Source organism: Euwallacea similis, chromosome 5 (assembly GCF_039881205.1).
Source record: "Euwallacea similis isolate ESF13 chromosome 5, ESF131.1, whole genome shotgun sequence".
Taxonomy (NCBI): domain Eukaryota; kingdom Metazoa; phylum Arthropoda; class Insecta; order Coleoptera; family Curculionidae; genus Euwallacea; species Euwallacea similis.
The window spans coordinates 3,987,710-4,000,361 of NC_089613.1; the positions used below are offsets into that span (position 1 = coordinate 3,987,710).

At 37.0% G+C, this 12,652-nt stretch overlaps 1 protein-coding gene across 1 annotated transcript in view; it reads right to left on the bottom strand.

Moving 5' to 3' along the window:
- The window catches only part of LOC136409251 (inactive rhomboid protein 1), a gene marked incomplete at its 5' end in the record, with an annotated part of 46,850 nt that overhangs the window by 20,461 nt on the left and 13,737 nt on the right, over positions 1-12,652 (bottom strand). The window contains 6 exons of the mRNA XM_066390635.1: positions 3,317-3,594; positions 3,650-3,839; positions 3,889-4,056; positions 4,123-4,596; positions 7,614-8,060; positions 9,789-10,022. Coding sequence (XP_066246732.1) covers positions 3,317-3,594; positions 3,650-3,839; positions 3,889-4,056; positions 4,123-4,596; positions 7,614-8,060; positions 9,789-10,022 — 1,791 coding nt within the window. The remainder of the gene's footprint in view (positions 1-3,316; positions 3,595-3,649; positions 3,840-3,888; positions 4,057-4,122; positions 4,597-7,613; positions 8,061-9,788; positions 10,023-12,652) is intronic.

Below are 12,652 nucleotides of genomic sequence, written 5' to 3' on the forward strand. Positions count from 1 at the left end.
TAATGGCTCTGCGAAACTTGTGTAAACTAAATACGCACCTAATCGCAATTTGGAATAGAAGGGGTTTGGCATTAAGCGTTTCAGGGAATTTAGATTGTTATCTACATGATTTATTAATTTTTTTGCGCTCGATATAGGAATAATTACTAGGTATAATTTTTAACTAGAGGGCATTCCAAGGCCTAGGACAGATCTAAATCTGATTTATTCCTTAATTACATAATATATGTTAAAAGGATCGCAGTGAGGCTTTTTTATTAAGCACGTGGAAGAACATTCATCGAAGGCAAATCTTCGATCGAGATCAGCACTCTTTAGACTCATTGCTGTGTGTAAGTTCACGCAGCTTAATCCCGAAATGTGCCCTGAGCCTTAGGTAGCACCAGGGAGCAAAGGAACTTTGTCTTCACCAAAGTAACTAATATTATAACACAGGCACTCACACAGGTAACGAGGGAAAAGGTTAGGGAAGAAGGAAAACTCTTAGGTACAGTTTAAAAGGGGACGAGAGTCGTGAAAGCCCAAGAACAATGTTTGAAGGTAGAAAGTTCGTAAAGAGAGTGTTGAAAATGCACGTTCTATGAAATTGGTTTAGTTTAAGATTGTAAGTTTCAGTTAGGTCATGGGGACATGGAGGCATAAACAACCACAATTACAATTTGTTTAAAATTAGATATTTTTATATATTTCCTCTTTACTGGTGTTCAAGAAAGAATCTATTGATTAAAAAAAACCTTCAATAAAAGCATCCCCACAGATAATTCAAATAGAACAGAAACATAGATCAAGCTGAGGTTGAAGCTGATATTCTATTTAAAATTCCTTCAAGGGTAAAATTCTATGAAATAAAAAAACTTTGTACTTGTTCAACACCATATACATATTTGATTTGCATGTTTTGATATCATATTTTACTAAATATTAAAAAGAAGAGAAAATATGTCAACTTAACAAGAAGATTATGCAACAAAACTGACAAGTCAATTCTGATGAATGTTATTTATTGTGCATTTCTTGCATTTTACGTGATACTGACAGACATTTTCCAGTTCATCTAGATTTTACACATTGATAGTCGATTTGATTTCTTCTATGGAAGTCATATTAAACTTTTATATCATTAATTAGAATAAATAATTTACCTTGACATAATTAATATTTTTTCCTTTCATTTTTAATATCTTTACAAATAAGTAAATTAGAATAGTGCTTGTAAAAAAATTAAAATTTAAATACTCTGTATAGCTTAAAGTTTTGCGGGAAAGGAATCCCATTTACTCCCCAATCCATGCAAAACTGTCTAGTAGGTCTGTCTGGTCTAGTAGGTGAATGTAAAATATCTGAGGCAATATATTCTCTACCTATGTATATAAAAAGGAGTAAGTTTATGAGTAAATTGCATTACTGCACACTTCTTCATATTTATTTCTAGTTAGACTGTGTCACTGACATCATTAACAAGAAGATTGATAGCATACGGTTATTAATAAAAATAAGACTATGAGCAATAAAACTCTTGCTTTTTATACTACCAAAAAAATAAGTTGAGTCATTAAATTTGATTCCTGGAAAACAGTCAATGAAGGAGTGAAATATGGTCAAGATTTATATTTCTTTATGCAAAAACAAAACTTTAAGGTTTATTAAGTGATAAACTAAATTATAATACTATAGATTAAAAAATATATTCTTTATGTATCGTGTTTCTCATCATAAGGAATAATAAGGCACCTCAAACTTCAAATGTAAGTAGATGAAAATTTAAGAGCAAGTGTTATATGGTTGAATAAGGGGAATATGTTGCACTTACAAAGCTGCCAATTCAATATCGTTTTCTTCGCCGCTGCTCATATTGGAAAACTCAGAACACTTTACTATAATTTCATTTTTCACTGGAAAGTGCTGGAAAGTAGCTACATACGCTGGATATCTGAATAGAGTCACGTATTTGTATTTTTATTGCCCAGCAGTAGTATAAACCCTCATAAACTGTATTACACTTTATTCTTTACTTTGTTAACTATCTAAAGATTATATTAAATTAGTTTAGGTAATATAACAAAGGATAATAATTAGCATTGGAAAACCATCAGCAACAACACTTAAAAATTAAAAAAGTAAACAGAATTAAAAAATATTGCTGTGTCAGTGTCAAACTGGACATTAATTGATTTATGGAAATGAAATGTAGCATATATTTCTTTCCTTTTAATAAAATGCAACAGTAAAGGACAGCTGCTGCTCTACCAGATTCAAAATTATGAAGATGTTATGCAGCAGTTGCCATCTATTGGCTTACTATGAATTTCAAATTTCAATTCTTGTCATTATGGTGATTCTAAAATATCTAAAACTTTGCACATAACTTTGCACATTATCTTAGAAATGTCGGATATTCTCCATAAGTTTTTATTTAGTATTAATTTTTATACTCTTATTATCTAATTTTGATTCATCCAAAGTATTCAAAAATGTCATATTTTCAGCGTCTTAATTGATTTGAACTACATTATGCCATTTCCAGGGCCACAGCATTTCATTTTAACCCAGAGTTTGTAATCTGTAAAACCATAGAAAAATTAGAAACAAACTTATTCTGGAGTTGCTTTATAGGATTGATAAAAATAATTTTTTATATAGGAATGTTCAAATTCGCTGTCTATTATTAGAATTTCGAAAACCCAGAGAAATATTTAAAATCAAGTGCTTTCAAAAAATGTAATAAAAATATCAGACTCGTATTTAAAAAATTGAAGCCGATTATGTTCCGAAAATGGGAAACGTCACATGAAAAATCTGATAGCACCATCTTCTAGAAAAAAAGAATACCTAAGAAGAAATAAAATTATTTAAAAACATATCTTAAAATAAGCTCAAGAAAAAATAACAATTTTTGAGCAAATATCGGATTTTTTTGATTATATCGAGGACCAGTGGGAATTTTCTAAATGTTAAAACGTAACTTTGTCAATTGAACCGTCTCTGTATATCTAACGCTTTTAAAGATCCCAATGGTGAGCAGCAAATTTAAATAACCGTGTTTAAGTCTCTAAAGATTTAATCGCACCTACTTTTAATAATTAAATTATCCATAATAAATATAAATAGATGCGGTACCCCCGGATAGGTGTATATTACAATATTGCCAGACTGGTCGATTTTGAAAAGTCATTGCCTATGTAGAGCTGATGTAAGAGCTTCTTAGGGAGTTATTAAATCTGAAATTTTCTAATTGACATTTTGATTTTAAATTAGATGCACCCTTAATTTTTTGGACCCCACAACTCTTAGAACGAAATAAAGAACAAAAACTTACCAAGTCTGCGTTTGCTGACCCTGTCTGCCCATCGTCCCCACCTTCTGCGCACTTAGTTGTACTGCAACTGCAGCTGCCTGCGCAGCAGCTTGAATACATCCTTCGCAACGGTCCTGCGGCCTTGGAGGAGGGGTGGCACATATTCTACGCCCTCCACTAGCCCCCACGTATTCGATCGTACCTTCACAACCTCCGTGACGACACGAGACCATTGAGGTAGGAGTTCTGGAAGTAATGGTGACCGGAGTGGGTGTTATTGGGCACTGGGTTCCCTTTTCCTGAAATGAATTAATTATCTTGGAGAATCTTTAATAGTAGTGGATGATTTAAGACCTGTTGAAAGTGATGTCCCGCTGCTGATTGATAGTTTTGGCACTGAACGTCTTGTAAACTGGAAGCATGGCCCGTACTGGCAACCGAACTGGCGCTAGATGTTGATCCGGAACTGGATCGGGTCCCACCGGGAGGGGGACCGTCGAACGGACAACATTTTACGCGGGAGGGGGTCCCCAAATGTGAGTACCTTTGGATATACTTTAGCGAAAAACTTGGGCATTTTTTATGTTTCAAACCTGATCTTTTGGAACTGGTTTTGGGTGAACTGCACAGGAAGTCTGTAGTGGTAGTTGAGATCACGTCGCATGTAGGGATCACTGCCAGGGAAGGGTTTGGGATATCGCTCATAAGTTGTTTGGTACGAGCTGTAAAAGGGCTCTTGCGGCTGCGGCTGTGGCACATATCTACAATTACACTCTTCCACTCTCAGTACCTCACTCTGGTAACTCATTAACCACGTCCATACGCACCTCTCTACGGGCATATGAGCATTGGGAGGTATGTACCGTTGCGCTTCGCCAAACCTCTGCTCCCCGTTGTTCACCGCCTGGTAGTACCCCACGGTGGTGGGGCTAGCACTACCAGGCAAATGGTACCTGTCTTGCTTGTTGCCAGTATATTGATAGAATCTATCTGAGGACTGATTCGGAGATGGATAATGATACTTTTCCTGCTGGAACCTTTGCTTGCTGCCGGGCCTATCCTCCGTAGGCGAAGGTGCAGGCAGCGGCGGAGGCACAAATCGCTCCTGCGCAGCAGGTGCAACTGGGCTAGGGAAAGCGCCATGGGCGTAGCAATCGGTAGTTTCCGGCTCTCCTTCGGCTGGAGGTGGAGCCACGAAGCGGTCGCACGCAGGCGCAGGAGAGGGAGGTTCGGAGGCGGCTGAAGGTCCGCCGAAGGGAGCTGGGGCGGGCGGACAAGCCAGAATCGACGGCGTAGTAGGCCTAAGCAAAGAACGGCACAGAGTATGAATTAAATAAGTAAGCTGATAGAAATGAAATCTAACAGCTTACAATTGAATGTCAGCATATACGCTGAGGAGAGCAACTAGGAAAACGCCGTTTTTTTTTAAATAAATAGTGCGTGGTGCCCAGTAAATATATCAAGCGAAAAACATTTTCGACCTTCTACGAGATTTTTCTCTCGCTAATTGAGGGTGCTCATTGCTGAACTTTGGCCTCTTGCGCGCAATTTACATTATCCATGCATTTCTGATCAATATATGATTTTGTCACTGAGGGAAAAGGGAAATTATTAATAACATAATCCGGACTCAATCCGAGATTACGACCTGCTGAGGAATACTTCCTTAATCCGAGATAAACCATTTGCCCTAAAAGGGGAATATTTCGTCGATATCCGGCAAGAAGTAGAAAATGTATTTTCAATTTTAGATACTTTCCGAATCGAATGACGAAGTCAACAATTCGGAGATTAAGGAAACGAGGTCAATTCGACCGATATTTATTTATTTCGCCGCAGGCCGAATGGAAAAATTGTCATGAAATATGTGATGTCGATTTTTTCCTATGTGCGCTCTACAGTCAATAGGTCATGAAATCCAAGGCGGATCGTCGGAGAGTCGAGAATTATACCTTTCTTTCACGACCATCCATAAAGAATTATCACTATATTTATCGAGGAAAGCAGCTAGAGCGGCTTCGTATTTGTTCTGGATCGTAATGTAGTATGAAATTTTAATAACCGAACTCTTTCCTTGGGGAAAATTCCATCCTTCTCCCTTAACCCTGGCGCTCGTTCAACTACCCACAAAAATGGGTTAAAAGTAAAGCAGGATTTACTGCTATATCGTGAGTAAATATGGGAAAAAATACAAAATGGGGCTCTTCCATCCGAAATTCGCTCCAGAGTGGCCATTTTTTGTCCCTTTACATGACCGCCCTTCGCAATATCTTGACTTCGACAATGTTTCGAAATCCGTTGGAAATATTGAGAGTAAATCCAAACATAAGGGCAATGTTTGTGTCTTACCCTATAACGTGCGTGGGCAGAAACATATCAATTGCCTTCAAATTTCAAAAAATCGTGAAATTATCGTATTGAATTTTCATCAGTTACATCAGTTTTTTGCCTCTGGGGCCAAAGTACCTTGTTCATAAAACTTTATATTTGAATATAAATTAGTATTTAAGTCACGCTGAACAAATATAGCGCTATATCGATCCACAAACTTCAAGTTAACAAAATATTTTAACCCAAGAAATATCCCCTTAAATTCGCGTCGTATGTTTACGAAATGTCCTGTAGAATTGGATTTTGAAGTTAGTTTAACGTGGGTTGAGTTGTCAATATTGCTCCTCTCACATTGAGAGGTGACGTACGGATCCTATAATTTGACGTTTGCGTTAAGTAATTAAACGATGTGTCAATGTCATTTACTTAAAAATAGAATTCGTGTTTACGCGAAGCAAACTCTAGAAGAGATAATAAGGGGACGAACTGAATTTTGTTAAATTAGCAACATTAAATTGAATCGCCCCCATAGATTGATGATGCTTGTGCTTCACGGGCTCGACGATGTGAGAAGCAAAAGAACAAAACACGCCATTTTTGCTGAGGTATTGCGAAATACTCCTCCAACTTAATGGAATTTAAAGTTCAAATTTGGTTGAGACTATGAGATGCGATTGAATTCGGGGTTAATTCTTCGGTTTCATACACTCCTAGAGTGGAAACGATGCTCCTTATCCTCCTTATTCTAATAGTTTAAGATGCTCTTCAAAGAACTGAAGTTGAGTCAAATAAAAGAACAATGCGTGATTGCGATTTTCATAAAATGAGCCCTTTTTGAAGGAAACTTGAGAAAAACTGCACTCTATATGTCGCCGTTTTTGATACAAGTTTTATAAAATTACGAATGAAATATTCTTTCATAAAACGACCCTATTGTTGCTTGAACATTCGCTACATAATATTTTCAAATATGAGCATTCTGTTCAAAAGAACTTGTGGGTTTAAGGAATCGATGATTACTTCATTGGAAAAACGACCGAATCGTTCCCTAACGAATTGCAATATATCACAATAATTTATAGGAGAAAATGGCGGCCATAATAGAAATCATAAAAATATTTTCCGGAGTTTCCCAATAATTTCGTCTGTCGACGACCAAAAAGTTTTATTGCAGCTGTAAAATAAAAAGTTATGACTTCTAACGGAGCTCGGTTTGTGTCAGCTCTCAGCGAAATACGGCGATACAATTGACAAAGTAGTAAAGGGACAAATAGATTTCATGGCCTGCTTTTTCTAGACAGTATGGAAAAAGTTTGGTACTTACTATGTACGAAAGTACTGCGTAATGCAAAGGAAAATCCAATCGCTTAAAAGGAAGGAAACGAAAATTGTGCGTTGATTGAAACTCGATACTCATGTACTGTTCGTAAATAAATAAAAACTTCTCCATTCTGTTTATTTATCAGTAAGCAAACACAAAAATAAAAATCCGTTCAAGCGGATTTACCTCATTCCTCTCTATTGAATTTTTATGTAATTTTTGCCCTCCAGATGGTGATTAAGTTCGTCGTTTTTCGAAAGACTCGTGTAATGGGAGCCCTCAAAGGCGCGGATTATAAGAAGCTATAATGTGTGGGTGTAATTTATCGAGTTTTTGGATATTGTGTGTCAAAAATTCTATGCGAACAATAAAAAATTCAGGAATAATAAACAGTAAAAAATGGAGGAAAATACAGACCATTACAGCTTATCTAAATCTGGGTCAGGGCGAAAGGGATGAAAACAGTAACGACTGGGAATGAGGGGAGAGGCTTAAAATAGGTCGACGGTCGGACACAAACTTTATCTTTTTTTTTGTCGGTTTCGCTTATTAGTGTCAAACCCCCGCAGAGCTTTTATAATATACATAAAATCTTAATACGTAAAAATATTTCAAAAGATTTTTATTAAGGGATGGCGAAAAGGATTTACTCCGAGCGATGTGTACCTTTCATACTGGCTGGTGGTATCGTACTGGGACACCCGACCCTGGAGGTGTTCCCTTTGTATTCTCTCCTTCCTATCCGAGCTAGTCGATCTCTCTCTAATCTTGTAAACGTCAGACTTGGAGTTGCGCCGGTGGCGTTCAGTCGGTGTATACCTATAATCAATAAAATCCATAGGACCCAGTGGGTCGGCTGAACTGCGTCCAGACCTATCAAGGGTGCATGTGACTTGCGGCGCCGCCTCCACTGCCTCCATATGGTACTTCTTGTCCAGAGTATGGAACCGCTCCGATGACGGAGTCGGGGTGCGCGGGTATGACGATGTGCTCGTGTGGTACCTTTCCAGGCTACCATGCGGGTACCTATCGGCACTGCTATTGCCCGAAGCGGAGTATCTGGCGGTACTTCCGGTTGACGCTGAGCTAGCCGGTCGATCATTGTAAAGGAACCTGCAAAAGAAAAGCTCAGCGTACATAATTGTTTGTTGTCGGTAATACACCTCGAAACGGAAATTGAACAAAATTCCCCCATAATCTGATTGAACCAAATTGGATAATAATTCGCATGCTTGCCAAAAAGTCTTTCGCCTTCCTGAAAAAGCTCCAGAATTTCGGCTGACGACGAACCTTGGCCGGGGACGTGGCTCGAAAACTGAGATAAAGTCACGTACGGTGTTGATATAAAGAGGCCCAGAGTAGATATTAATATTGTGTAACAATATTAAAAGGGACTGAAATCGAGGATTAATGGCCCCAAACTTGCTTGTTTGACCCCGTTATGAGTATGACTTGTGGGAGGTCGGGAATATCGTAATTTTCTCATTTTGGATTTATAATGTTCTGAGCGTACGAAACTCAGAACGAACATGCTCAGCATAAACCTCTTAGTAACAGACTCATCTCTTTGTGTACAGATTGTTGCCATTTTTTGGAAAAATAACTACCATTATGTAGTCTCATTTAGACACGACTAGCTGCTTAGGGATGTGAAGTCCCCGCGAAATCGAGGTACCTGGGTCGTTAGGGGTAAATTACAATTTAGATCAGGGCCTAAAGCCCTGGGTTACTATGGCCCTATGGTTACTTGACTTACTGATGGCCTTAACCTCTAGCCTTGAACTTTGGCCTATTCATTAGTGAGACCTTCATCAGCACCAACATCAAGCAATAAAATCTATTTGATTCTATATGATCTGAATTAGCCTCAATTTACCTAACATCGATTTCCAATGGATTTGTGTTAGGCATTGAAAGAGGGTGAGGTGGGGGGAGGAGGGGGGATTACTAGCGACAACATCAAGCTATCGATTATTTTTTCTACCCCGATGTAATAATAATAATAAAAAGAATTCAGTACTTTCCAAAAAACAATAAAATGCATTTTATTATGCCTCTATTTCAAAACTTTTTTAAAGTACTCGTAGTAGCTCTTGCCACTGCAGATATCTGTATAAAACATATGCTGTTTAAGCTTGGTGGTACTGTCTTTACTCTTGTCATTTGTCATGTTATATTAATGACGACGATAGGATTGCTGACATTTCTATCGTTCAGTGCCGTAATTTCTTAATTTCAAATTTTCTAAACTTAAAAATTTCGGAAGGAACATATTGTCCTTAATTATCAGACCTAAATATTCATACCCTGACTCTCGGTTTGCATAGAGGCGCCTGACATTTATGGAACAAAATAAGTGCATTATGTAGTCACATCAAGCGCCGATCTATTTCGAGAGGAATTGAAATATTATTTTTATCAATTTGCCATGACATATTGACATTTGACGTAGACATTAGTGTAATTCTGTGTCATAATTTCCTATGGTAATGTCGTAATATCCTAATTTTGAATTGATTTGCTGACTGCAGTGACTATTGACGTATTCTGATTCCAAAAGAATATGCCCGACATAAAGCTATTTATTGTCAGACCATCGGTTTATACTAAAACTGTCGCCATCTATGGGATAAAGTAAGTGCAATATGAAGAGACACCGACCAGCGGTTCTTTAAGATAAAACATTAACATCCAATGAACTGAAATGTCATTGTCGTCATCTTGGTGGTGTCAATTAACATAGACATTTTTATGGTTTTTGACAAATACGTAGTCCTTCAGATGGATTTATTTTAAATTTCCGTCTACATTTAGATGATATAAGTTTGCTACATGACATACCTGTCTTGATGATGGTATCCTGGAGACTGTGACTTATGGTGCGCGGTCGTCGCCGCGACCGACGATTGCCGATCCTTGCCGAGCGGGTACCGTTCTGAGACAGCACCGCCGTTACTGCGCAGAATAGCAGCGCTAGGAGCGCGGGTGGGGGGAACGGGCGTCGCTCCGCCGCCTCCGGAGGCGGCGCACCTCCCCCCCTCGCAACCGGAGGCCCGGGGCCCGTCCTCAGGGCACCTGAAACAAGAAAAGAGCACTGAAATACGCTGCAATCTGATCAATGCCATTAATACATTCTTTACAGAAGCTTCTGGAACATTCGAGAAATTTCTATACGTATCGAGTTTCCAAAAGTCACATATAATGAATTTATAAACATTTAGTTTGTCAGATATTGCCAGTATCATTATGAACAGTAATCTACATTTTTTTTCTTTTTTTGTTTTATCTGCTTTAGTTCATCCGCAAATTCGCAAACCAAAGTAAATAACAAAATTAAAACCAACTTTTTAACTGCAGCACAAAATTACTGAGTTGTAAAGTCAGTTTTAATTACATGGAGCTACTTGTAGTGTCCAATTATTACTAGCTGCAGGAGTTTTGCAAAATAAATCCAAAACGCCGGAAAGTAAAATACGGATACAATTATTTCAGTTTCTGCATAATCTCTGTGCAAACCTGCTAAAGTCTATTTGTCTTCGTGCCTAATTAGTTAATCGAGATATTTTGGATTTAATTGGACATTTAAATATGTTAATGTGACCTGAAGTATTATGGTTGATTTAAAAATGTACTGAAAATATCATTTTTAGCAAAAAAATTGCAGCAAAATAGGCCAACTTTTAGTCCAATGTTTTATTTGTGCAAAAGTTCTAAAAGTTTTAACGGAAAGATTTCAAATAATATCTATCTATGATATAAATCTTGAAAGAAATTTGGTTAATACATTCTTATTTAGAGCTTCACTAAAACGAATATGAAGTTTTTTTTATGAAGTACAATTTTCCTTGTAAAGCATTTTCAAAACTGTATTTCCAAGACCAATTTTTGAACTGTATCTACAGTAAAAATATATTAATATTATCAAAAAGTCTTTTTCGCTAATTAAAATTCCCTCTTGGACATCTGGTAACACGCACATTTTTGTTTGTTTTGAAATTGTTTATACGTATTAAAAGTATAAATGAACATTCTCCAAATTGTGGAAGATGGAAATTATTTTACAGCATTGAGAAATACATATGGCACAAATGAGGGCACGAATGGGGCAAAATATGCATCCTTCGTAAAAACCTTAGTTGCCTCACCAAAAAACCAATTTTTAACGTAAATTTTTCACCTGTAAAAACGTCTCAACATTTTCATATTTCCATTTATTTTCCATTATTTTCCAAGAGTTTTTAATTGGATCTGAAGACCTTCCTTAGGACACACTGGAATACATCTTCAAATCATAATCTCACCTTGCAGCTCAATTTGATTTACCTTTTCCTTAATTAATAACAATAAAAAGAAGTAATTAAAAGAAATTTGCATTACCATTATTCATAGTCATTACTCAACTCAAATGAGTACGGAAACATTCTTTAGCATGCGTTTTACAGCGGAATCTCCCCTTTAAAATGCCCTTAATTTATTTTAAAGACAAATTTCTGAACCGAGAATAGCCCGGAAATCACTGTCACAGAATGCACTCGTGTAGATTTGTCACTATATAATCTCTAATCAGAATTAAAGATGTTTAACTTAACTTTTTTAATTTTTTTTTCCGTATAAAACACTTCAGTCACTACAGCTACTTTTTAAGACAAATGTCCAAACTAAAGAGGTGATTAAAGGAAAATGTTAACCCTGAATATGTTATTTGAATTTGAGTTGAAGATAAAAGACACTTTTGCACGTTTCCTGGGAATGTGCCAAAGCATGAAAAATTTACGGATTTATTCAAAGATGTTGGAAGAGGTGTGGAAGCAAAAAATTATGAAGTGTTTACGTGATCTGCTCAGAATCACATTCGATGTAGTCTAAATTGCCTAAAAACAAAATCAAACGTCTAAAAACTGTTCCTCGATTTTGAGATATTAGAAGTGGTTTTAAGACAGTTTAAGTTAAGATACATCTACAACAAAGGCCTGAAAAACGATGAATTCAGTTTATGCCATGAATCTGTCCACAGAAAACCCATCTTTTTTACCAAACTATTTACCATTACAAATCTTTCGCCCTTTTTTCGCACTTTAAACGCTAAGCGATGCAGACGCGGCCAAAACCTGTAGACACGGGGGTTCCCCTTGGACCAGTAGTGCGTATTTCTTCCACTGAAAATTGTATTGTTTGCCCCTAACCTGAACTAACCTGCGCAAGTAATTTTAGGTGGAAACTTTGATCATCTGGACACTTCTGTGTGATGATTTGCAAAATTTTCTTTGCCTTTCCTCATCAACGGGTCAAAATCCCTGACAAGTTATAAATTTAAAGGGATGGTGCTTTGGTTTATATAAAACAAACTCAGCTGTTGATTTTGGGTTATCTGTGGTATGTTCAATTTCGTGAAGCGATATGTTGGGAATTTCAATAACGGGTAACATTACACGCTCTTCTTGTTCTCCGTTATAGCATTTGTTGCGGCTTGTGGTTTGCCTGCATTCTTTCGGGGTAAGCACCTTTATACATGCGTTTTGCTTTAACTGCAGTATTATGACACGTCATATATCAAATTTTTCGTCAGGAGGAAAGTATTGTGCCATTTTATAATACCAGGGAACGTTGAATGAACAAACGAAACTTAAATAATCTATCAAGGTTTTAAAGAGTTTTACAAGAATCATATTCGACTGCAGCGTTATAATTTTTGCAAATCTTCCCAT